This window comes from Peromyscus californicus, unplaced genomic scaffold, assembly GCF_007827085.1.
Source record: "Peromyscus californicus insignis strain IS unplaced genomic scaffold, ASM782708v3 Scaffold_5__1_contigs__length_169319896, whole genome shotgun sequence".
Lineage (NCBI taxonomy): Eukaryota > Metazoa > Chordata > Mammalia > Rodentia > Cricetidae > Peromyscus > Peromyscus californicus.
In genome coordinates, this window is record NW_026294573.1 from 111,448,202 (window position 1) to 111,473,980 (window position 25,779).

The 25,779-nt window shown below is 42.3% G+C and overlaps 1 protein-coding gene across 1 annotated transcript in view; it reads left to right on the top strand.

Annotated features, from left to right (window-relative positions):
* The first annotated feature begins 4,833 nt into the window (after nucleotides 1–4,833).
* Znf292 (zinc finger protein 292) overlaps nucleotides 4,834–25,779 on the top strand; it is a 92,667-nt gene continuing 71,721 nt past the window's right edge. Inside the window, exon 1 of the mRNA XM_052718782.1 lies at nucleotides 4,834–5,184. Within this exon, the coding sequence (XP_052574742.1) occupies nucleotides 5,023–5,184 (162 nt within the window). The 5' untranslated portion in view covers nucleotides 4,834–5,022. The remainder of the gene's footprint in view (nucleotides 5,185–25,779) is intronic.

The following is a 25,779-nucleotide window of genomic DNA, read 5'->3' on the forward strand; positions in this document are numbered from 1 at the left end:
GGGTTTTTTTTTTGTTTTTTGCTTTATTTTATGATTAAGAAGTTAGAACAATTAGTCTATGGCTTAGTTGATAGAGAGCTCGCCAAGCATGCACAAAGCACGGGTTTGATCATCAATCTGCACAAAGCAAGTGTGATGGTGAAGAACTGTAAGGGGAGAAAAAAGAATAATTTTTCTGCCAGTGAGTTCGAGTCAAGCATTGGCTACAAAGTGAGACTATCTCAAAACACTACTTCTTTTTTCCTTTAAAATATCGTTACTCCTTCTCATTTTCCATTTGGTTTTTTTTTCACAAGGAAAAAGAAAATCCAGATAGATATTAATAAAGCATCTTCCCTCTGTTTCTCCCCATTGAAAAGAACCCAAGGACTAAAATTAATCTTTTTATATGTGAGCTTTGTGTTTCTGGCCCTTTGGCATTATCTCTGTAAGCGGACCGGTGCCTGGCTTACGCTTTCAGCACTTTTATGTGATTCGTTTGCTCTGCCTCTCAGGGAAAATGTCTTCCCTGGAAGAGTGCGATGTGTTTTTAGTAGATGGGCCAGTGGTCTCGGCAATAGATCTCCAGACTGTCTTGGATCCACTCCAGACAGACGCCAATCCTCGCGTCCACAAGGCTGCCTGTCGGTCCGTCTGGGAATGCATCCCAGCTCTTGGGAGAAAGCAGTCCAAGTCCTCCACCGCACGCCGCCCGGTGTCCTCTGCGCACAGCCGGGAGCTGCTGCCACTCCCGGTTCTGGAGGACGCGCCCCGCGGCCATCGTGCGTTTCCACCCGGAGCGCGGCGTGGAAAGCTGCACCAGCTCGAGTCGCCGAGCGCCAGCCCAGGCGCTGTGGGCTGCCAGGTGCAGACGGGGATGGCAGCGGCGTGGCTGCAGCCGGAGCCGGGTGACCTGCGCGGCCTGCGTGTGACCGGCCCCAGACATCCCCCCTCCACTCCAAGAATTCCTGAAGAGTGTGCGTAAGATCTGGGGTGCAGACCGCAGAAGCCGGGGAGCTGGCGCGACCCGGAAGCACGCCTGCTCCGCCCAAGGGCCGGAAGTGTAACTGGTGGCTGCGGTACTGCGCTAGGGGGTGAAGGCCCTTGTGATACCACGCCCATAACAGCCTCGCTGTGGCAAAGGACTGTAGTACTTTCCCCGGAAACCTAGGGGCTGGTGGTCCAAGTGGCTTGTCACTTTATGGAATGGGTCTCCAATTTCTCCTAGGACCCTGGACTCTGTGAGTGTGTGTGTGTGTGTGTGTGTGTGTGTGTGTGTGTGTGTGTGTGTGTGTGTGTGATGGTTCCTGTGAACTGACAGCAGTTTGGTACTTACGAAACTTAGGGGCACAGTAAGTTGTATGTGTTAGGTCTCCAAGAAACCCAAGACAAATGACTAACTGAGACGCCTATTTAACATGTCAAAGCGGTCGCATTGCCAGTACCTGTTGCAGAGTCTTGGCTCCTCTCAGCACTTCTCACACACCCTCCCCGCCTCTTACCCTAAGCATCTCCAGCCCTAGAGCTTTGCTTTGCTTCCCCCAGCTTCTGATTTCTCCGTAACTCAACCATTTTGACTGCGTGCTCTCTTGGCTCCACGCTTGGCGCTCTTGGTTTTGGGTCTCCCTTGGTCCCCTCTCTTGGCCCCACCTCACCCCGTGGCTGGATCTATTCTGTACTCTCCAAGGTGTCTCTGGCTGTTCTGTCCCTTCTCCACCATACCCAGGAGCCGTCGTGTCCTCATTTTTCATTCAGAGTGCTTGTTGATTCATCTTCTCCGTGGGTAACATGATTTCCTGCGCTCTCCAATTTGTCAAGGGATACTTTGTGTCTTTTTGAGACAGGATCTTAAGCAGAAGCTGGCCGTGAATTACTGCTCCACCTGCCTCCAAGTGTTGGGATTACATTCTTGAACCACCATGGATGGTTATTTTTCATTTAATTAAAAAAGAAAGTCTGCAATTGCATAGTGATTTGTTGGACATTGAGCCCAAGCACTTTCGTCAGACTACTTTGATGTTCTTAGTTGACTCAATATGCCTTGTCTTTTTCTTTTTAACATAATAATCTCCTATAACCCAGGCTGGCCTTGAACCTGCCATGTAACTGAGAGTGACTTTGCACTCCAAATCTTTTTGCCTCGATCTCCTGAGGGGCAAGACTATTGACCTCTGCTACTGCACCCGGATTCTAGATGCATTTCATGAGAGCACTTGTTAGAGCACTGTTATGTTGTAGGTTTTGCAATTGTCAGTCACTCTTACATGGAACTGTTCCTTCAAGACAGAGATTATTTTATCCTATTCTAATTTTCTCACACCAGCTACTGCCTGCTAAATATTGAATTCTATTGATATTACTCACCCCCAGACCTTATCCTTTCTGGAGATGACATATTTTTGCAGACATCTAATGAGGAAGGGATGTAGAAATAGGGAGATAGAATTCACAGACTCTAGATAAAAGTGAAAGGTACAGCTGCATTTATATGGCAGTACTAGTGCTCAGAATCAATTTAGTATTCCAATTTCCTTAAAAAAATTATTTTATATTTAGTAACGTCCATGCACCAGCCAGAAGAGGGTGTCAGATACGGTAGAACTGAAGCCACAGGCAGTTGTGAGCAGCCATGTTGATGCTGAGAATCCAACTCTAGTCCTCTGGAAAAGCAGGCAATGCTCTTAACCCCTGAGCCCATCTCTCCAGGCTCTAATCCAGTTTCTTTAGCTGTAAGGGTATCATGGCCTGATGGTAGGAATGACATTTTTAGGTAACTCCTCCTCCCCCATTATCAGGGCCCCATGCATGTGCTCTACCATCAAGCTAAACCCATGGCCCTATGTATTCATTTAAAAACCATCATTCAAGCATATTTCACTTTGGATGTTACTCTCTACACTCCCCCTCCACACACACACAGACACACACTTTTTCCTTCCTGTAGATGAACTGTGGTGTAATTCATTACAATTGAAGAAAAATGAACTCTCATAATCTTTGATATCTTACATTCCTTGGATTTACTAGTGTGTTGGCTAATCACTGGTAATTGGCTAATCTTTTTATATTTTTCACTGGAATCCAAAAATAGCATAAGTTAATGAAACTTCACTTCAATATCTGAATAATGTATAATTTGGGAAAGCAAACTGCAAAATTAAAAATCTTTAGCAAGGAGGGTACGAGATATAGCTCAGTGGTCGAGTTTCTACAGGCACTGGGCAAAGACAAAAGAGCTGGCTTCAATGGCATCTTCTCAGTTGTTTCGAACTGTTAAATCCAATAGGGGAAGTCCTTAGCCTTTCAAAGTGCTCTTCTGGTCTCTTACATAAGCAAACATTAGAAGATTCTGTTTTGTTAATATGTGATACTGATGCTGTTTTTCATAAAAGGTTTAGTTGTGCTTGTTCATCTTATGTCATGATATTAAAACATGTATTACAAAAAATTCACCGAGGCAACATAGTATTTAGAGAACATTTTCCATTTAATGTCCTCCCGCTTCCACCTCCCAAGCACTAAGAATTACAGGCTTGTGCCACATCTGATTTTATTGTATAACTTTCTGGCCAAGGCCACTGTCCACAACAGAAATTATTTTTTGAGACAGAGTATTACAATGTAGCCCATGCTGGATTGAACCAGGAGACCCAGGGCTTCAGCTTCCTGTGTGCTGCTGTTCGGCTTGAGCCAACAGCCAGGAAGAATTTTCACTTTAGGTAACTACACTTAGAAAAATTTAGTTCAGTCAGAACATAACAGAAAATAGACTAGGTATCTTATCTCTATTATTTGTGTGTGTGTGTGTGTGTGTGTGTGTGTGTGTGTGTGTGTGTGTGTGTGAAGGATTCAGTTGTAAGAAAGACCTCTTGCCTCACATTAGCATTAGGTTGTGGGGTTTTTTTTGTTCGTTTGTTTTTACTGGCCTGAAACTGGCTATGTAGCATACATAGCTGAACTTCAGCTACTTCTGCTTCCATCTGGGGAGTGGTTAGATTAAACATGTAGCTGTGTGCCTTTGACCTGGTTTATGCAGCGCGGTTGATTGAACCCGGCCCCTCGATTCTAGGCAAGTACTCTACCAACTGAGTCACGCCCCCAGACCCCAAACATCGGTTTTGCTCTTAGCTTGATTATGAAATTTATGGTTAAGCACTTTGATTTTCCAAGTACCTCTTATCCCCTTCACTTTTACAATTTTGTTTGTTTTAGGGTCTCATATAGTATGGCCTGGGATGACCAAGAAAATACTATATAGCCAAGGATGAACTTCTGAACCTCCTGCCTCCATCGAGTGCTGTAATTACAAAGGTGCACACAACACACAGCCCTCTTCTACAATTCTAATGCCAAGTATTCATTGCTTTCGGCTTGCAAATAAAAAATATGGTTTAGAAGGTCGCCTGTTTGCAGCACCTAGGGGAAAAATGCTGGTGGTATTTTTTTATTGACATCCTTGTTCTCTTACTTTAGCATCCTTAATAGTGTTCTTTTTCCTTGACCTACTTTCAAGAGCCTGCATTAAGTGTGGATTCTTGTAGCGTGTAGCAGTCTTCCACAGTGGCGAAACAGATTTGTTTCAGAAAAGCTTTTGTGCCTTAAAAACCGCCTGGTTACAACATTAATCACTTCGGTCTGTTTGAATTCTCTCCAAACTATACTTTTCTTGTGCTCGCTGCTAGGTTTTCCAGAATGAGAATTAAACCGCATTCTGCTCCGACCCAATTGTTTTCTTTGTGGCCTCCAACACCTAGAGAGCGTGTTTCCGGGAGGCGTTCTTGGGTGGGCACAGACACCAGGGCAAGCGCCGGCTCTGCACTCGGCCCTGGCCTCCTCCCGCGCCTCTCCAGCCCGTGCACTCGCCGGGCCCGGGGCCCGCAGAAGCCTCAGCTCGCTGCAGACCCGCACCAGGCAGCCCGCCCCGCACCCCGGCCTTTGTACGTGCGCCCAGGCGTGCCAGCGCACCCGGCACGTGACCCCGCCGAACGTGGCATTGTGTTATCACGTGACCCAGGTGCGTACGCGACGGAGCGGGCTGCGAAGATGGCGGACGACGAGGCCGAGCAGGAGCGCCTGAGCGGTGGCGGCTGCGCGGCGGAGCTGCGGCGCCTGGGCGAGCGGCTGCAGGAGCTGGAGCGGCGGCTGTGCGAGAGCCGGGAGCCCGCCGTGGAGGCCGCCGCCGCGTACTGCCGGCAGCTGTGCCAGGTGAGCCCCTCCCCCTCCGCGGGCCTTAGCGGCCCGAGCGCGGGCGGTCCGCGCCTTTGTGTTCGGCGGCCGGGCTGGGCCGGGGGGCCTCCGGCTCCGTGCACGCTCCCGGGCCGGCGCCGCGGGCTCCCGGCTGGCCCTCGCGCGGCAGTCCCCGCTCCCCGGCCGGTGCGCGCAGTCGCCCGGCCTTTGTTGTTAGGTTCGGCTCCGACCGTAAGGTCTTTGTTGATGTTCTCGAGCCAATCCCGCCGGACCTGCAAGCTGGGAGTGGCGGCGGCGTCTGCGCTGCGGCCGTTGCCGCTGGCTGCTCTCCGCGGTGCAAAGGAGCTGTCACCGTTCCGTAGACGGTTGTCCCTTGGGGGCGGCTTTTCCAGTGTCGGTTTCTCCTTTACGTTCCGGAAGAGTAGGATTTCCGGCCCCCTGCACCCCCACCCCCACCCCACATTTCTTGGGTTCTTTCCTGTTGAGTGTCTTAGTTGACAAGGGATTTGTGCTGGGGACAGTTTCAGACCTTGCCATTCTTTTTTTGCCCAAGGACATTGCTTTCCAGCAACGGGTTCTAACTGGGATTTAGAATGTTAGTAACAATTTGCTTATGACAGAAATCAGAGTTTGGGTCTACATTTGGACTTAATCACGAGATAACACATGAAATTCCAAGGAGCTGCTGCCTGCTATGAAGAACATTGATTAAATTGCGGAGAAAATAGACCGTTTTCACATTACGAGTGAACCTAATAGATGTGTCATTGTTGAGATTTTGTTTTGGAAACACTGAGGTTTGAACAGTGGTGGAGCATCATAGGATGTCAAGAGTTAAGCTTTCACTTGCCAGCTTCCAGGTTCTGAAATCTTTCGTTATAGGCTCAGGGTACCTGATCACATATAGAAGAATCTCCATTGCTGTATGCACTTGATGCTCATACATTATTTGATGGCTTTTAATTATTTTAAAAAGAACTTCATAGGCTCGAGGGTGACTTGTTTACAAATATATGCAGTCAGAAAGTTGGAGGCAGCATTAGAGAGTCATTGTTTTAATCTTAGTATTAAAGAATTTTTGAAATTTGCTGTTTTCTCTGCCCTGTAAGCACCCACTTACTCTTACTTGGCCTTTATATGCGAAACTTACTTCAATATACTATGTATGTAATATTTATAATATAATATTATTTAATATATTATTTTAGTATAATTTGCGAATAAGAAGGCTTTCGTTCATAAGTGGAGTCCACTTTTTGGGGTTTTGTTTGTTCAGTGTACTCTACCTTTTGCGGGGGGGGGGGGGGGTTGGTTGGTTCTTTTTGAGAAGGAATCTTATTGTGTAGTCCTGGCTGGTGTTGAATTTTGGGTAGTCGTCCTACTTCCCCATCCCAAAAGCTGGAATTGAAGATTTATGCCACCAACACCAGTCTGGAGTCAGCTCTTTAACCTGTGGGAAAAATATTAAAGTCTATTTTAGTTTGGCGTATTAATTAATTCCTTTGTAGTGTCCACTAATGATGGTCTTAAGGATTAAAAATACTGAGAAAATGGAGTCTCATGCAATAAAGACTATAGGACTCTCTTCTTGGCATAAAAGTATCACTGTGTGTGTGTGTGTGTGTGTGTGTGTGTGTGTGTGTGTGTGTGTTTGTAAAATAGTACTAGGGATTGAGCTGAGGACCTCCAGCATGCTAGGTACACAGCAGCAGCTCTTAAACATTACTTTTAATGAATGAAACGGTTTAAAAAAAAGTAATTTCCTATATTGGGTTTATTAAGTGATAAGTCTTAATGTACTTAAATCATTTTTTATTATCTTGCCAACAAAAATCAAACAGTAATGCAATAATCAGTGGTGGTTTTAAAGAATTATGAATTATAATTCATATTGAGGGCAGAGTATTACACAGCACAGGCTGGCCTCAAACTCAGTCAGTGGAGGATGACCTTAAATCTTTGATTTTCCTGCTTCCGTCTCCCCAGTGCTGGGATTGCAGGTGTGTTCCTTGATGCTGGGTTTTATTCCACGCTGAGGTCAAACCCAGTGTCTCTTGGGTGCTAGGCATGCACTGTAAAGGCTGTATGCTCACCATCCCCAAATTATGAATTATAAAGGTGATCTCCAGAGCTGGTGTACAGCTGTAATCCTGCATCTGAGAGGCTGAGGCAGGCAGGTGGGATTTTGAGGCCACCTTGGGCCACATAGAGAATAGGGGGCGGGGCTCCAACTCGGTCCTTTTAAAGAATGGTGTCAGGACACCAACCTCAGTTAACATGGGATTTAATGTTAGAAGTAGGAGGAGCTAGAAATTAAGTCTTGTTTTCCACCCTTGGAATTATAATTTAACCTTTTCTGCATCTTTCTCCTGTAGAACTGGGCTGTTCACATGCTTCAGGAAAGCCAGAATGAATAAACTTTTGCCAGTCGCTGGGCTTCAGAGATAGTATTCTGTGAGCATTGAGCAGTGCTCAGTTTTTAAAACTCCTCACTTTTGTGTTTGTTTAAAGATGGTTCTGTTACGTGTGTGTGTGTGTGAGTGTGCATGTGCCATAGCATGGAGAGATGAGAGGAAGGCTTGCAGGAGTCAGTTCTTTCCTTCTACTTTGTGGGTCTCAGGGATCAAACTCAGAACTTTACTGGCTGAGCCATCTTGGTAGCCCTATTTTTATATATTATTAAAAAAATATTTTTTAAGATTTAATTTTATCTAATGTGTATGGGTGTTTTGTCTGCATTTGTTTGTACATCTTGAATCAGAAACCTGAAAAGGGTGTCAGATTCTCTTGAACTTTTGGGGTCTCTGCAACCACCATGGCCAGCAGGGTATGACGATGGACGGACACGATCTGAGGTGAATCAGGTTGGCTGCCACCGCACTTTATTGAGAAAAGATTACACCTTTCATACTGTATAGTTGGACATAGGATTAAATGGGAGAAAAGGGGCATGTGAGGTGGGGTGTGGCTTGAGGAATCCAGCATTGACCTTGACAATAGGCACTAGTCCTATGTTACTGGAAGGGCCACAAGTTCCTCCTGCCAGAGATAAGAAGAATGCAGGAACTTTCCTCAAGCCCCTAAGGGAATAGAGACCCTTACCCAAATGCCTAATCTTGGGAAAAGGACTTCTGGGGAGCAGACACTATACTACAATTTCTTGGTCTTACTCTGTGGGCCTGTTCCCCTCATAACGCTCCCAAAAGGGAAGGTCCTGGTGTCTTACTCTTTTTCCATTATACTGCACTATTCTGAGTTCTCTACATTTATTAACTGAACTCTTGCCCTTATGGCTTGACAGGCTTTCATCACTCAATGGCTGAATTCCGTTGTGTATGTGTTTCACGTTTTCTTTATCCATTTTTCAGTTGATGGACACTTGGTTAATTTCCTATCTTGGTTGTTGTGAATTGTCTCCACTGGACAGGACATACTGATTTCATTTCCTTTGGATGTGGACCCAGCAGTGGAATGAACTTGTTGGTTTTTGCTCTTTTTGGGGGGCCCGCCACCCAGCTCCCAAATAAATCACACACGGAGGCTTAGTCTTACTTTTGAATGCCTGGCCTTAGCTTGGCTTAGTTTCTAGCCAGCTTTCCTAACTTAAATTATCCCATCTATCTTTGCCTCGGGGTTTTCCCATTTTCTTAACTTCCGTAAATCTTACTCTTACTTCGTGGCTGGCTGGCTGGCCCACCCCAGATGTCCATGTCCTTCTCTGGCTGCTATCACTCTCTTCCCTGATTTCTCCCTCCATATATTCTGTCTGCCAGCCCCGCCTATCCTTTCTCCTGACTTGCTATTGGTTAGTTCTTTATTAGACCATGAGGTGTTTTACACAGGCACAGTAACACAGCTTCACAGAGTTAAACAAATGCAACATAAACAAAAGTAACACACCTTAAAATAATATTCTACAGCAGTGAGATTTTTGGCTTTCATGGGACTTTTGTGGGTTTCTGTTTGTTTTGTTTTTGTTTTTTGAGACAGGGTCCCTCTGTGTAGCGATGGCCATCCTGGAATTCAATTTGTAGATCAGACTGTCCTGCAACTCACAGAGATCCACCTGCCTCTGCTTCCCAGGTGCTGGGATTAAAGGCATGCACCACCACTGCAGGATTTTTGTTTTAATTTTGTCTTTTTGATAATAACCATTGACTGGGTGAGGTGATTCTGTGGTGTTATTCTTCCTTGCAAATGCTAAGCACATGCATTATCATCTAGCTGTATCCCTAGCCACCTTATTGTGGTTTCAAGTGGTATCTTCCTGATAATTAGTGAAGCTCAGGATTTTTTTTTCATAATACGTCCTTCTGAGAAGAGTCTATCAAAGTGTTTTTTGACCATTCATAAGTTAGTTTTTTTTGTTTTCTGTCATTGAGTTGTTTGAATTGCTTATACATTCTGGATTTTTAACCTCTTGTTAGAGAAAGAGTTTGTAAGAATGATGTTTTTCTTTTATTCAAAAGGTTCTCTTCATCTTATTTCTTTTCCTGGACAGAAGTTCTGCAGGGACTTTTAGCTGGGTGTAATACCTGTCACCTAATTTTGCTTTCCGGGCTATATCCAAAAAGTCCCTGCCCACTCTTTTTTCTTCTAGTAGTTTTATAGTTTATGAAGTCTTTAATCTGCCCCCCCCCCCCACAGGGTTTCTCTGTGTAGCTTTGGAGCCTGTGCTAGAACTCTTCTCTGTAGACCACCTGGCCTCGAACTCATGGAGATCCGCCTGCCTCTGCCTCTTGAGTGCGGCACCACGGCTCGGCTCTTTAATCTGTGTTGAGTTGTTTTGTATATAGTGAGAGTTCAGCTTACTTTTTCTCCTTATGGATGTTGGATTTTCCCAGTTCCACTTACTGACCACAGTGTTCTTCCCCAGTATATGTTCCTGGCACCTTGTGGAACACCAGTTAGCTGTTGATGGTGAGCTAAAAATGAATTTGTTTAAATTTCAAATTTTATTTCAGCAGGAATTGGGCTGGAGAATACAGTGAACACACAAAAATAGAAATCACTTATGACCCCTAGTTGACACAGAAGCCCTGGCCTCCATGTCATCCCTCTCCCCTGCTGTGCAAGTGAAGAGAAAAATAGCCTAAAGTTCTACTCATTGGGAAGAGTGCAGCGCAGTAGAACGTGGATGTATGAGAGAACCTGTTGTAGCTCTTTAATTTTCCTGTTTTTTGAAAGTTAGCTTAAAATTATTTTTATGTAGCTGAATATTTTAATTATACTACATATTTGCTTAATATTGGCTCACAATGAGATCATAAGATCCCCAGGGATAATCTCTGACATTGTTTGAGAATAATTTCTCTAGTTCCTGATGTAGATCTTGACTGTCTAGAGGGAACCCTTTGAATGGTTAGGTTGCTGAGCTAGTGCTGACAGTATTTTCATTGAGTATTTACTGCTATGGGTCAGGAACCACCGCCATGATTCCTGGTGTCAAGTAGCTTACAGTCTCCAGAAGAGAAAAGTAATTTTTAATGTAATTTGTCTTTTTTGTTTCTAAGATGAATACAGTTAATGGAAAGTTATTTGCCTAGGAATTTAAATAGAAACATTCCAGCAGAGTTCTTAAAGGCACTTTAAGATAATTACTCCTTGAAAAAGAAGCCAGTTTAGTGGTTGATCAGTAATTTGTTTGGGTATAATGTTTGTTTACAACATTGTATACTGGGCTGGTTGTTGATTGTGACTTTTTCAAGTCTTTGTTTTAAGATGCCTGGCTCCTGTTTTTAAACATTTTACTTGTTTTGACTGCTGGGGATTGAACCCCAGGAGTTGGTGCTAGGCAAGTGGTTTACCACTGAGCTTAGCTTAGCATCTGTTTTAAAGTTTGATTTATCGTTTTAGAATTGGCCCTCCCCTCCCCCTCCCCTCCCCCTCTCCTTCCCCCTCCCCCTCGCTCTCGAGCGTGCACGTGCAGACATACCTTCTAATGACTTGGTTTATGATAGTGGCATTTAGTCCAACAAACCTGGGTTCTGAATTACTGAAGTAGGATAGGGAGTCCTGCCCGTGGATATTTGTCCTCCTCCTTGATAACCACTGTGGTGTTGAGAAGCAGTGACTGGGAGGGGTTTTCACGTTTAGATAAGTGAGTTCCAGCAGTCCAGCCAGTTTAGAAATAGGTTCAGGTAGGAGCTTCGAATTTAAGTTAATTATACAGAACATAGGCGTTAACAAACCTTTACCTCCTTAGCACAGTTCAAGCAGTTACTTAAAACAGCTGTCTACAACAACCTGCCACTGACTCCCAGCCTTTTGGCTAAGCGAAGGGTCGAGACCCAGCAGGGCTCAAATGTAGATTAAAGAAAATGAAGTGGAGCCTGGTATGATGGCTCCCACCTGTGAGTCCTGCAGTGCGGAAGCTTAGCTATAGGAGGTGTGCTGTGGGTTTGAGGCCGGCCTGGGCTACATGAGGAGACACTCCTCACCTCCCCCATGTAACTGAAATTCTGAACTTGTCCTTTTTTTTTTTTCCTTCTTTTTGAAAGAGTCTCACTCTGTAGCCCTGACTGGCCTGGAACTGCTATGTAAGCCAGGTTTGCCTCAGGCTCACAAAGATCTACCTGCCTCTGCCTCCCAAGTACTAGGATTAAAGAAATTCTGAATTTTCAAGGAAGCATTTAAACCAGGTCTTGTGGCATTGTGGTTTTTGTACATAATCCCAGCATTCTAGAGACAGAAGCAGGAAGAATGAGAGTTCAAGGCCAGCCAGGTGGCTGGAGAGATGGCTCAGCCATTGAATGCTTGCTGCTTTTCCAGAGGATGCTCACGATTTACACTTCGTTATGACTGTAGATGTCAGAAGGCTGTGTATCATTAAATAAAATCGTTTTGCTTTTGCATGCTGAGAATTGAAACTGGGGCTTGATGCCTACTAAGCAAGCATTCTACCACTGATCTATATTCCTAGCCATTTCCTTTTGTCTTTTGTGAGGTCTTGCTGAATTGGCCTAACAAGCCTTGAACTCAGTGTGTAGCCTAGACAGGCCTTGAACTTTGCTTTCTTTGTTTTTTAAACTTGCTCATTTAGGGTACGGGAGTGGGCGGAGAGTAGGCTGAGTGTGGAGCTCTGAGGGTAACTTGTTTCTCCTGTCACCCTGTGCTTTCCAGTATTGAACTAAAGTCAGTCTCCTCGGGCTAGGCCTGAACTTTCTTAATCCTTGTACTTCGTCCCCCTCCCACCCCCAGTAACTGGAGTTACAAAGTGCCACCAGGCCTCCCTAGGGTTTGTTTTATTGTTAACTTTCTGCTTTTGATAGAAAATGTCTAGTATGTCATATGTCACAAAGGAATATACCATATAGTCTAATATGTATGTAGTAAGTTGTACTACTTAGACTTGTGTAATGTGAGCATACTCTTTAATATTAGAACAGTGACAAAATTGCCTAGTGATGCATTTGTCAGAATGTTGTGTGTGTGTGTGTGTGTGTGTGTTTTAGATTTATTTATTAATTTATTTTAATGTGCATTGGAGTTTTGCCTGCATGATGTCTTAGGATGCCAGATCCCTTGGAACTGGAACTACAGACAGTTGTGAACTGCCATGGGGGTGCTAGGAATTGAACGCAGGTCTTTTGGAAGAGCAGCTAGTGCTCTTAACAGCTAAGCCATCTCTAGCCCCTGTATTCCTGTTATTAAGCAACACATGTGCCTTGGAATGGGTAGTAAATATTCAGACCCAAGGAGGTACAGTGAAAACTTGGATCTTTCCATTTTGAAACTTTGTCTCCTTTCTAGGCAGGGGTGTGTGTGTACGTACATATGGCTGTGGTGGGCATCTTAATAGTTGAAGGTAACATACTCTTCCTTGTACCTTCCTGTTGTTGTTTTCTAGTGCTTGACAGATGGAGCCCAGGCCTCCATGCTAGGCAAGTACTTTACATGGAGCTACATCCCCAGCCCTGTTTTGTTTTTTATGTGTGTGACTCAAAATACATTGTCTAGATAATTTTGTAGCAAATCATATAACTCCTTGGCTTTGTTTTAAAATTGAACAACAGTCAGGCATAATGAAAACATCGCACCTGTGTAATCTCAGCACTCAGTGTAAATTACAGTGTGAAATCTTGTCTAAACAACAACAAAATCCCAACAATAAACAACAAAATTCTGCCTGATAATTGTGGTTTGGGATTGTGTCTTACTGGGAAATTATTGGTAGATATTTAGGAGAGTAAGCCATTTATTTATTTTCATTTATTTATTTATTTATTTATTGGTGTTTTGCTTGAATGTGTGTATGTGTACCATGTATATCCCTGGTGCCTGTAGAGGCCAGAAGAGGGCATGGGATCCCCTGGGATGTAACTTAGTGGTAGAGTACTTAACTAGCAGGACCAAAACTTTAATTTTTAAGTTTTAAAAATGTAAGGGCAAAGTGTTTGAAACTGCATAAGCACGTTCCTTAAGAAACTAGCCTAATTTTGATTAGGGGCTATCTCAGTTGATAGACACATTAAATTAGAATATAAGATGGCTTTCTTCTTAATTAGGGATAATTACTTTAGGTATTGAGGGAGTAATAATAGGCCATTTAAGTTTTAAAAACTTAAATAATGCTCATGGGAAATATTTTAAATGTTCATAATTAGTGTGGTTTTACATACTGAAGACATTAAGTCCTACTTTCTAGAATGTGCTTATGTCAATTTTAGCAAAGGAGGAGGAAACTTAACCAAACTTCTTTCTGCTGCTTTGTATGCTTTGGTCTGAAATTAAAATGGGGGATGAGAAGGTATTCTGTAATTGGCCTTCATACCTTTGTTTCTTGGTTTGTTTATTGATTTTTCAGTGCTGGAGAGCCAAACCTGGAGTCTTGATCTTGCAAGCAAGTACTCCACCAGTGATTTACACCCTAAGTGCCTTGGAACATTTACTTACAATATAGAGAACAGGATTTTTGTTCTGAGACAAGGGTCTCAGTGTAGCCTGGGGCTCGCTATGCAGCTGAGGAAACCTTGAGCTCCTGGTCCTCCTGTCTCCACCTTCCAAATGCTGTGGTTCCCTGAGTACTTCCTGATTGTACCTCAGAAGAAGCATGTTATTTTTCTCCTCTAACTTTGCATTAAAAAAATTAATGATCTCCAAGTATACATATTTGGCCAAAATGATTTCTTAAATCATGTTTTCTTCATTTAATCAGAGCTGTTGAGTGTATCTCTGCTGTTATGGCTTACGAAACTCAGGGAACATATACATAGTTAAGCAGTAATACTAGGTAGGAAGAACATATGATAAATACAGTAAATGGAGTATGGGTTAAGAGAGGCAGAGCTTTTTGGCAAAAAAGTGCTTTTGAAACTATAGCTTTAGCTGGCCTGGAATGCACTATGTAGACCAGGATTCCCTCAATTTATAGCAATTCTCAGCTGTAGTAGAATATTATTTTAAGGTGTGTTACTTTTGTTTATGTTGCATTTGTTTAACTCTGTGAAGGTGTGTTACTGTGCCTGTGTAAAACACCTGATGGTTTAATAAAGAACTGAACTACCAATAACAAGGCAGGAGAAAGGACAGGTGGGGCTGGCAGCAGAGAGAATATATAGAAGAAGAAATCTGGAAGAAGAGATCAGGGAGCCAGAGAATGAGGAGGACTTCAGGGGCCAGCCACCCAGCTATACAGCAAGCCACGGAGTAAGAGTAAGATGGGATAATTTAAGAAAAGCTGGCTAGAAACAAGCTAAGCTAAGACTGGGCATTTGTAAGTAAGAATAAGCCCCCATGTGTGATTTATTTGGGAGCTGGGTGGTGGGCCCCCCAAAAGAGTTCAAAACAACCAACAACATTTTGGCGTACCAACTTGGGGCTCTCGAATTTCCATAGGGCCTGAGAAAGCTTGAAAAGTAGAAAAGAAAAGAAAAAAAGACACGCTCCTTTAAGAGGTGCTGCTGTTCGGCTGGCAGTGCTAAATTAAAACAGCAAGCTAAGTCAAAAAGACAGCTGTGGCAACACAGGTACTGGCTTCCACAGCTAGGAAGGTTGAATGCAGTTTTCAGTCATGAATTTCTGACCAGGATCGCGAGCTTTAGGCTTGGCTTTCCCAGCCTGAGAATTTTGGGTGGAGCCAGCTGAGAGCTGTGAGTGGAGAATCCAGATGTAGGTTAGCAGTTTAAAAGTTTGCTCCTGCTGTCAAAAAAGACTAGAGATACACAGTAAAGGAGACCTAGACGGAAAACCTCTAAACAGGTGACAGCATGTTTAACAGTGTGCGTATGCTTAAGAAAAGGAAGAGGGTGTAGTCATAGAAAAAAAATGAATAGTTTGTAAAATAAAGTCTTCAAAGAGAGTAAAAGAAAAAAGCCATGTAAGATGGGAAATACACAGGTAGTTTGGATCCTGTATGTTATTGTGTAGATTTTGAATTTTTTGGTTGTTGAAAAGCAAAGGACAGCTGCAAAGAGACCTGGAATTGGAAGAGGGACTGTTGAAATAAATCACCCTATATACTTTAGGAATGCCTTAATTTTTAAAAAGTCAAAAAGTATATTTGTCAAATGGAAATCAAAAATGCTTTGGAGTTTTGTTCCCACAGGAGATGAGAGGCTGTGGATTCCTTCAGGGTTAGTATGGATCAGGTTTGATTGGGCGAGACCTCCTGAATCTTGACAGGTGATCTCTATCAGCAAAGATTACTGCTGGTCTTCCCAGGACTTGGCCATTATCTGAAATTTTCTCTCTGGGACCCTAAGGATACTTCATCCACAGACAGCAGGAAGCAGTATGGAGAAAACAATGTCCACATTCCTAAGAGTTGGGGGGTGTGGGTGGTTTTGTTTATTTGGTTGGTTGTTGGATGTTTGTTATCATTTAGGGGACTATAGTATACAAAATTAAAGTTAGTTTTGTTACACTGTATATATGTTTCTACTCTCATTTAAAGGATTTTTTTATTTTGACAAAAAATTTAAGGTTATTTTTGTTACAACATATTGTATATATGTTTCTATTTTTGTTTAAGGTATTGTATTTATACAGTTTATTTTAAAATGTAAGGTAAAATTCTAGCTTTTGAAAGCTATTATTATAAACTATATAGGATAATCAGGAAACATAGGTTAGTGGCTAATAATTTATAACAATCAAAATTGTAGATATGTTAGGTATGCTTTCCAGATCATATAGAGATATATTTTAGATAGATAGCTCGTCTTCAAATACTTCAAAGACCAATAGAATATGGCATTTAAAATGCTTTGTTAACCTGAGTTTTTTTCATGACAATGAGACACATCTGCTTCTGGCAGCACTAATTTACTTCAGAGAAGATGATGGGCATTGAAGAAACTCTTTACGGAGTTTGCTTTCACTGTGGCAAAGTTAGCCACTAGGCAGAGAAACTGCTCTTGCCTTTGATTGCTGACATTGTGCTGTGCAGACTGGACACACAGGACACACAGGAAAAAGACTGTTGAACTTTCCCAAAACAAGGCAGGACAGTCCTTCAGAATTCTGCTTCACAGAAGAGTCTGCCAGATACTCTGCAAGACATAGAGGAAAGTGACTAATTAACTTTGCTAATACAAGGCAGGACAGTCTTCAAATTTCCTGCTTCACTGAAAAGTTTGCCAGATATTCTGGGCCTGTAGGCTGAAGATGGATGTCCCAACGTTGCAGAGGAACTTTGGGTGACTGTCCAGGCAGTCAGATGTCTCTGTTGTTAGATAATATTACATCCTTCTGGGTCTTTGATGGAGCTGAAGACTAAATAGTTGCAGTTTTCCTTAGTTATGATAGAAAGTAAATTAGGTGTAAAATTTTGCATTCACTAAGATAGGATAGATAATGCATTATTTTCTCTGAATATGCTAACCACAAATGGACAGAATATTGTGCATGTAATCCTTACTTGATAAATGTTATTGTATATAGTCTTACTATGTTTAAGTTCCCCCTTTCATTTTTATTTAGACAAAAAGGGGAAAATGTAGTAGAATATTTTAACGTGTGTTGCTTTTGTTTATGTTGCATTTGTTTAACTCTGTGAAGGTGTGTTACTCTGCCTGTGTAAAACGTGTGATGGTCTAATAAAGAACTGAACAGCCAATAGCAAGACAGGACAAAGGAAAGGTGGGCCTGGCAGGCAGAGAGAATATATAGGAGAAATCTGGAAGGAAAAGAAAAGAGGGAAGAAATAGCCAGAGAAGGAGGAGGACTCCAGGGGCCAACTACCCAGCTACACAGCAAGCCTCAGAGTAAGAGTAAGATTTACAGAAGTAAGAGAACGGGAAAAGCCCAGAGGCAAAAGGTAGACGGAATAACTTAAGGAAAAAGCCAAGCTAAGGCTGGCCATTTATAATTAAATATAAGCATCCATGTGTGATTTAATTGGGAGCTGAGTGGTGGGCCCCCCAAAAGAGTAAAAACAACCAACAACATTCAGCGTATTGGATACTGAAATTACAACTATGCACTACTATACCTTTTTTTTAAGTAAAATATTTATCTGTTATGTGTATGAGTATTTTTGTATCCATATTTGAATATGTACCATGTGTGTGCCTGATACCCACAGAAGACAAAAGAGTGAGTTGGATCCCCTGGAACTGGAATTACAGGTGTTTGTGAGCCACCATGTGGGTGCTAGGAGCCAAACCTAGGTCTGTTCGAATCCACTGGGAGAAACCAAAGACTTCAGCTCAATTCAGATTTAGATTAAATGAATTTATTCTTATTGCTAGCAGAAGGATGGCAGCCTTAGACAACCAGCATGCCATGAGAAGGGGCGGGGGTCAAGATGGGGTTTTAAAGTGGCCATCAGAAAGGTGTGTATTATTATAACTGTCATGGAATCCACAGCTGGGCAGGAGAATTGTTTGACTTCCCTCAGTCGTTTCTTCCTTTCCCTCTATGTAGTAATCAAAGACCATCTCATCCCTTTCCCACAGTGATGAGCAGGTTTACAGAAGCACAGGTGGCTGTTCATCCGTCACAGTCCATTGTCCTATGCTATCTCACCTGCAGGCCACTAGGATCTCCCAGAGCAAAAGGTCAATGGCCCTTAAGGGATGCCTGGCTCCATACTAAGTTTCTTTAGTCACCCCGAGGGACCCGTGTAAATTATTACTCAGGTCTGAACACTCTAATGACTGAGATAGAGTAGTTCATTTCTGGGCAGTCAGAAACCCAGCGCCATGAGGTTAGGACTGACTGTCATGTCCCCACAGGTCCTTTGCAAGAGCAACAAGCATTTTTAACGGAGTCATCTCTCCAGCCCCCGTATATTTTTATTGAATCAATCAGTCAGTTTGAGATAGGGTCTTACGTTGTAGTTCAGGCTGGGTTCAAACTCCTAGTGCTTCTACCTTAGTCTCCCGAGAGTTGAGGTTCTAGGCATGAGCTACCACACCTAGAACCTCTCTCTGCTCTCTAATCCCAGCCTTAAAAAAAAAAAAAGTACTCTACCCCTTCACTATGACTTTGGAAATGTTGTAGAATGGCCTCTTGATTTTAACATGTTTCTTTACTGTGTGTTTAACCTGGTTCTGAGTTCTGAGTTCTTTCACAAGTTTAGCTTGTGCCTATAAGATGTAACTTTTTCTTGCCACTCTGAAACAAAATTATTACACAGTGCTTAATATGTAAACTCCTTCCTTCTTCATGGAAGTCAGGCCTTACACATGTTGGACAAGCACTCAACCATAGCCTTACACTCTGAGTGCCTTTTTTGTTTTACTTTGTTCTGTAGGGTCTCATTGTGTACAGGCTGCCCTCACACCTGGTCTTTCTGACTACCACGACTGCCGTGTGAGTTGTGCCATTCTGTTTTCACTTATTTAAAAAAAAAAAATACTACTTTTGCTTTCGTGGTCTACTAGTAGATCATAATCAACAGTTGGAAATAAACTTTTTTTTTTTTTTTTTGTAGGGGTGTTTTGCCTGCTTGTATGTTTGTGTACCATGTGTATGAAGTACTTACTCATGGAGACCAGAAAAGGGCATCATATCCCTTGAAACTGGAGTTACAGACAGTTGTTAGTTGACATGTGGGTGATGGGAATTGAATTCAGGACCTCTAGAAGAACAGCTAGTGCTCTTAACCTTTGAGCCATCTCTCCAGCCCCCAGAAAACAATTTTTTTAGGGGATCTTAGGGCCTTACCTGCCAGTCGCACAAAGCCAAGCTGCTCCCAAGGTTATGCTGACCTTTTAATTGGCTTGACCCAGATCATTTTTTTTTTCCTTGCAATGCCATGACTTGTAGTAGGGGCATTGAATGCTTTTAAGGGTTCTGTCCCTGAGCATATTTCCAAATTCCCTCAAAACATTCAACTTGATTAGGAAAAACATCAAGTTTAAAATAGTTCTTTTGAGTCAGGGTCTAATATATCCTGGACCTAGAATTCGCTATGTAGCTGAGGATGACCTTCAATTCTCAGGTCAAACTCCATTACTGAGGAAAATTAGAACAGGAACTCAAGGCAGGACCAGGTGTAAGAAACTAAAGCAGAAGAAAGCTGCTTACTTGCATAACTCAGGACCCCCTCCCAGGGGTGATAACACCCACAGTGGACCCTGCCACATCAATCATTACCCAGGAAAATGCCCACAGACTTAGCCGTGGGTCACTCTGTTGGGGCCATGTTCTCTGTTGAAGTTCTCTCTCTTCAAATGACTCTGGCATGTGTCAGGTTGACAGTTAACCAGGACAATTGATAATTATATTTTCAAGTCATCTGTTGTTATTGCTTTGAAAAGTAGCACGATCACTGATTTACCTGTTTGTTTAAAGCCTGCATTTTAGAGAAGGTAAAAGACTTTTTGCAGTGATACATGCAGGTGGTATGCTAGGCGATTATTGTTATTAGAGATGAAACTTTTCCTTTGTTCACAAGAAAAGGAAATTGTTTTGAAGATTTCCTCAGTTTGCCCAAAACTTAAACTGGTGGTAGGTGGGGTGGGGTGGGGTGGGGTGGGGTGGTGTTAGAGAGAAGCTAGGAACTTAAAAGTATAATTTCTGAACTCCGACTTGAATTCCATGTTCTTTTTTTCATCCCTGTTCTCATATAGAGACCAAAAGCAGAATGCTTGCTGGAAGTAAAGGGTACACATTAGTTTATTACGATTAGGAGGTGTTGATACAGTCTCCCCGTCATCCAAGAAAGTTAGTCTTAGCAGTGGTAGACCACTGGGGATCTGGTTTTGATTCAGTGGCAGAGCACCTACTAGTTCTCATCCCTTACACCTAAGGGGGTGGAAGAGGGAGCAGCTTCAATTTCTTCTCTGGATAGTGATTTTTTTAAAAAAGATGTATTTATTTATTACGTATGCATATATGCCTGCACGCCAGAAGAGGGTACCAGATCTCATTACAGATGGTTGTGTGCCACCATGTAGTTGCTGGAAATTGAACTTGGGACCTCTGGAAGAGCAGTCAGTGCTCTTAACCACTGAGCCATCTCTCCAGCTCCCTAGCTAGTGATTTTTAAGTACAAAAGAAAACCGAACATCTCTCCTTTCTCTCCAGAGTTTTATTTCTACTTTGATGTATAAAATAGAAAAAATAATCAGTGAGCATTCTACTTTGAAATGTGTTTGGTCTTGTCTAAAATAGAAAAATTAACTTCTACAGAAAGTTAGGCAAAGTTGAATCAGTGGTGAGATTAAGTTCATACATAATTTTAGTATTACTTTCTTCCTATATAGGTGAGGTTTTACTTTTCTTGTGTCTCCTCATTCTGCCTCCTTTTCTGTGCTTTGAAAGACAGTTGACAGTCTTGTTTTAGAAAGATAAAGACTTTCTTTTCCTTTTTGTTTTGTTATTAATATTTTAGCACACAGACTAGTGGGCTTTACTATAGCATTTTAACTTATACCATTATACTCCTATTTGCTTCCCATTCCCCTCTTGTCTCTCATACTGATTCGCTTTCTTCCCCCAGATAATTCCTCTTCTGACTTATATGGTTGACTGACCAGTTGATAGATTGATTTGATTGATCAATCAGTCTAAACTGCATGAGGAAAAAAAAGGTTCAGTCTTTTGTCTTTCTCCCCTTCCGTTAACCTCCCATTTTCTTTTTGGTGGTTCAGATGTGGTCTCCCTATTAGTTTATATGGCCACAGACTTGTAAACCTCATGCCTTTGCCTATCAAGTTCGGGTATTTAGATGTTTGCCACCAGACCTGGCTGTTTAAGACTTTAATGCCTTTAGCTTTTAAAGACTTCATTTCAGTGGAGCGTGATGTTGGCATTATCTTTAATCCTAGGACTCAGGAGGCAGAGGCAAGTTGGTCTCTGAATTCAAGTCCAGGCTGGTCTGCATAACAAATTCCAGGCCAGCCAGGGCTACATAGCAAGACTTTGTCTCCAAAAAGAAAAAGAAAGGGGGAAAATTGTGTTGTTTAATTCTCATCTGACATAGTAGGGCACCTTCAATAAGCTTACTGTTTTAGTACCTAACACCTTATATTATATCTGGAAGCTTGGTGCTGGTACATATATTGAATGATACAGAAATAATACTTTATTGGAGGAACAGCAAATATTAGATAATAGTGAAATACATAAAGTAAGAGGACTGTTTTATTCTGAAACTTACTGAAAAGAACTAGACCATTCTTGGACATTTTTCCATCTCATTTTCACTTCAGATTTTAATTTTGTCATTACTTTGTGTTGTGTGTGTTTGTGAGTATGGGTTGTGTACTACTGTGCTCATGTGGAGGTCAGAAGACGACTTTCTAGAGTTGATTCTTTTTTTTTTTCCCTCCTTTGGTATGAGTGCTCTGTCTGCATGTATGCCTACACGCCAGAAGAAGGCACTAGCCACCATGTGATTGCTGGAATTGAACTCAGGACCTCTGGAAGAGCAGTCAGTGCTCTAAGCCACTGAGCAGTTCCTCCAGCCCTGAGTTGATTCCTTTCTAACACTGGGTTCCAGGGATCGAACTCAGGTCACCAGGCTTTCATGGGCAAGCACTGTAGCTCCCTGAGCCATTTCACCTCAGATATTGTTTTATTTTCCTCCTTGGGTTTCTAAAGAAGTGGCTGTTTCTTTCCCTGCCTCCACCCTCCTTAACCTCCTTTTCCTCCCTTTCTCTAATTTTCTTTCTCTTTTCCTTTTGAGACTGGGTCTGATTTGAAGTTGGGATCCTCCTGCCTCAGCCTTGCAAGTACCTGGAATTGTAGCCCGTGTCACCAGACCGTTCCTCTTCCAAATAGCTTTTAAAAACTCTACATTTTTGTTGTTGTTGTTTTTGTTTTTTAAGACAGGGTTTCTCTGTGTAGTTTTGGTGCCTTTCCTGGATCTCGCTCTGTAGACCAGGCTGGCCTTGAACTCACAGAGACCCATCTGGCTGTGCCTTCTGAGTGCTGGGATTAAAGGCGTGCGCCGCCACCACCGCCGCCCGGCAACTCTGTACATTTAATTCCGCATCTTCCGACTTTGCCTGCATCTTCATCCCTTTTCTTTCCGTCATTGTTTTAGCCCTCTAGTCGGTGTAGACAGGCACATGTGTCTTTCTCATCTTCGTTTGCTTCATTAGACACCTGTCTCCATATAACACTCTCTCAGATGTTTTCCCACACGGGTGATTTCTCCTGTCCAGAACACACTTTGCTTTGCTCGTCTTGTTTTCTGTTATTTAGTGCTGTGCTTAGTAAGGAGTAGCACCAAATTTACTGTCTTCATTTCTTGACCTTCCAGTGCAGCCTGAATTCCACTACTCATCACGCCAATTTAAAAGTCACTTGCTTGGAACATCTATTAATTCTTCTTACCATAGATTTAAGTAGCAATCTAACAGCTCAAAGGTTGTATAATCTTTCATATTTTAGAGAGCTATAATTGTTAATATTTTAAGATCACAATTGGTTTTTGTTAAAATGAGTTTTATTTTCCTTCTTGGTAAAATCCTAACTTAATGTGTGATTTCTGGGGTTGAAGTGGTTGCCTATTAAGCTCTTGTTGGTTCATACTTCAGAATGTCTCATGGTGAAAACCGGCCAGAGTAGTAGCAGTTCACCTGTCACCCCAGAAACAAGCTACCCAGGAGACGCATGAGACAACGCTGGCTGGACTGATCCGGTAGCAGGCACAAGAGGTATTAGGTTTGGGCAAGTTTGTATCATATGTGAGAATAAGTTGTTCCTGACTCAGGAAGCATTGCTACGTTTCTTCTGACAGTACAGTTTACTCGGGGACTTCTGTTAAAGAATATAATCGTACAGTAGAAGGTTCTTCGTGAAAACCATTTGCAATAGATGTAGTACAGAGTATGTTTATCTTGGATACAGCAATGAGGACTTTGCACAGGTGAAATGGATAAGAATTGGTTTTATTCCATCATAGCATGGTACACATTTCAAGAGAACAGATTGTTCCATTTAAAGACTTAGATGACCAGCCAATGGTTTTGGTGTGCAGTAAGTGTAACTGGGAAGGTAAAAGTTGTAGGAGGAAAGGACCAGGGTCAAAATCTAGCAAGATAGGCTGCTTGAGACGTGACCAGCCAGCATAGGCACTCTGTAGACCGGCCTTTAATGCATCTTCAGTGAATATCTTACAGAAGTTACATCACCAGTGATATTTTTTTACTATGAAGGTCTCATCTATAAGAATGCATGAAATAATACATCCCATGAAAGAAACAGAAAAACAAAGAAGAGCCGAGAAAGTCATGTCCAACACTGTTGTGGAATATTATTTTAAAGTGTTGTACATTTGTTTATGCTGTGGAACATTTGTTTAATGATGCAAAGATGTGTTGCATTCTTTTATGTTGCATTTGTTTAACTCTTTGAAGCTGTGTGACTTTGCCTGTCTAAAACACCTCATGGTCTAATAAAGAGCTGAATGGCCAATAGTAAGGCAGGAGAAAGGATAGGCGGGGCTGGCAGGCAGAGAGAATAAATAGAAGGAGAAATCTGGGAGGAGAGGAAAAAAGATTAAGGAACGAGGGAGGAAGGAAAAAGACAACTAGGGGCCAGCCACCTAGCCACATAGCCGCACAGCCAGACACAGAGTAAGAGTGAAAGTAAGATATACAGAAGAATAGGAAAAAAGCCCAGAGACAAAAGGTAGATGGGATAATTTAAAGTTAAGGAAAGCTGGCTAGAAACAAGCCAAGCTAAGGCTGTGCATTCATAATTAAAAATAAGCCTCCGTGTGTGATTTATTTGGGAGCTGGGTGGTGGGCCCCCCAAAGAGCAAAAACAACTGATAACATTTTGGCATTCCAACATGGGGGTAGAGTAAAAGAAAATCTAACACAACACAGCAAACCAACAAATCCCTTCCAACCCCCAACTAACAGAGAAAAAAAAAAATACCAGAAATACAATCCACCGGAATATTTCCCAAGAAAATTTGGAAAATAACTTCAAATGTAAACAGTGGCAATACACAATGTAGACTAACTGCCTGCGTTAAAAAACAAGAACTAGCTGGGTGTGGTGGCCCAAATCTTTAATTCTAGCACTTGGGAGGCAAAGGCAAGCCGATCTGAGTTAAAAGCCAGGCTAGTTTATATAACAAGTTCCAAGCCAAGCCAGGGCTACACAGTGATATCTTATCTCGAAATCAACAACAAAAAAACAATACAAAACAAACCTGTAAAAATCTATCCAAAAGCTGAGTAGATCTGTGGATAATAATCATCCTATCATGCACACAGGCGCTGTGAACAAGAGGTGTAACTGTTCTTACGTCTGTTAAAGTAGGCTTCAAACCAGAACTAGTCAAAAGAGATAAGAAGACCAGTGCATTTTAATAATAATAATTGTAAACATTTATGTACCAAATGTTGGAGCTCTCTCTTCAAACACCAAAGGCACGCGTAGGTCCTGAACACAGTAAGAAACTTCAATACTCTAGTCATGTTTAGCTAGATCTTCTAGGCTTAAAACCAGCAAAGAGACTTTAGGCCTAAATTGTGCCATCAATCAGTGGATTTGACTAACTAGAAGTTTGTACCCAGCAGGTTGGAGGATACACACTACTCAGCCGTACATGGAATCCTCTCCAAAACAAATCATGTCATAGGTCACAAAGCAAGCCCTGACAGATAGAAAGCATCGAGATAATTCCTTGTGTCCTGTCATACCACAGTAGAATAAAAGTAGAAATAATCAGCAGGAGAGTCTTCAGAAACTACAGAATTACTTGGACATTGAGCAGACACTTTTGAATGGATAGTAGGTCATTGAAGAAATCAGAAGAAATGGAAACAAATGGAAAGGATAGCACAACCTACCAGATCCCCTGGGATACAGCCAAGGCAGCCCTTAGGGGGCGTTTATACCTGAAAGTGCTCACATTAAATAACCAGAGACATGTGCCCTTGAAAACCAAAATGAAGCTATTTCCAGATGAAACAGACAACAATAACAGCAAAAAATATCAAAGAGTTGGTCTTTGAAAGGGAAACAAGATTAGCGGACTCCTAGCCAAACCTAACAAGAGAAGAAGACCCACATTGATAAAATAGAGGCAAAGGGGAGTTGTTAGAACAGACTCCAGTGAAATACTGATATGTAGAGAATACTTTGAAAATTTATATTCCCTAAAGCTGGAATCCCTAGACAAAAAAAAAACAAAAAACTTGTGAACACATATGACTAACCAAAACTACAGCCAGAATATATAAACAGGCAGATGAT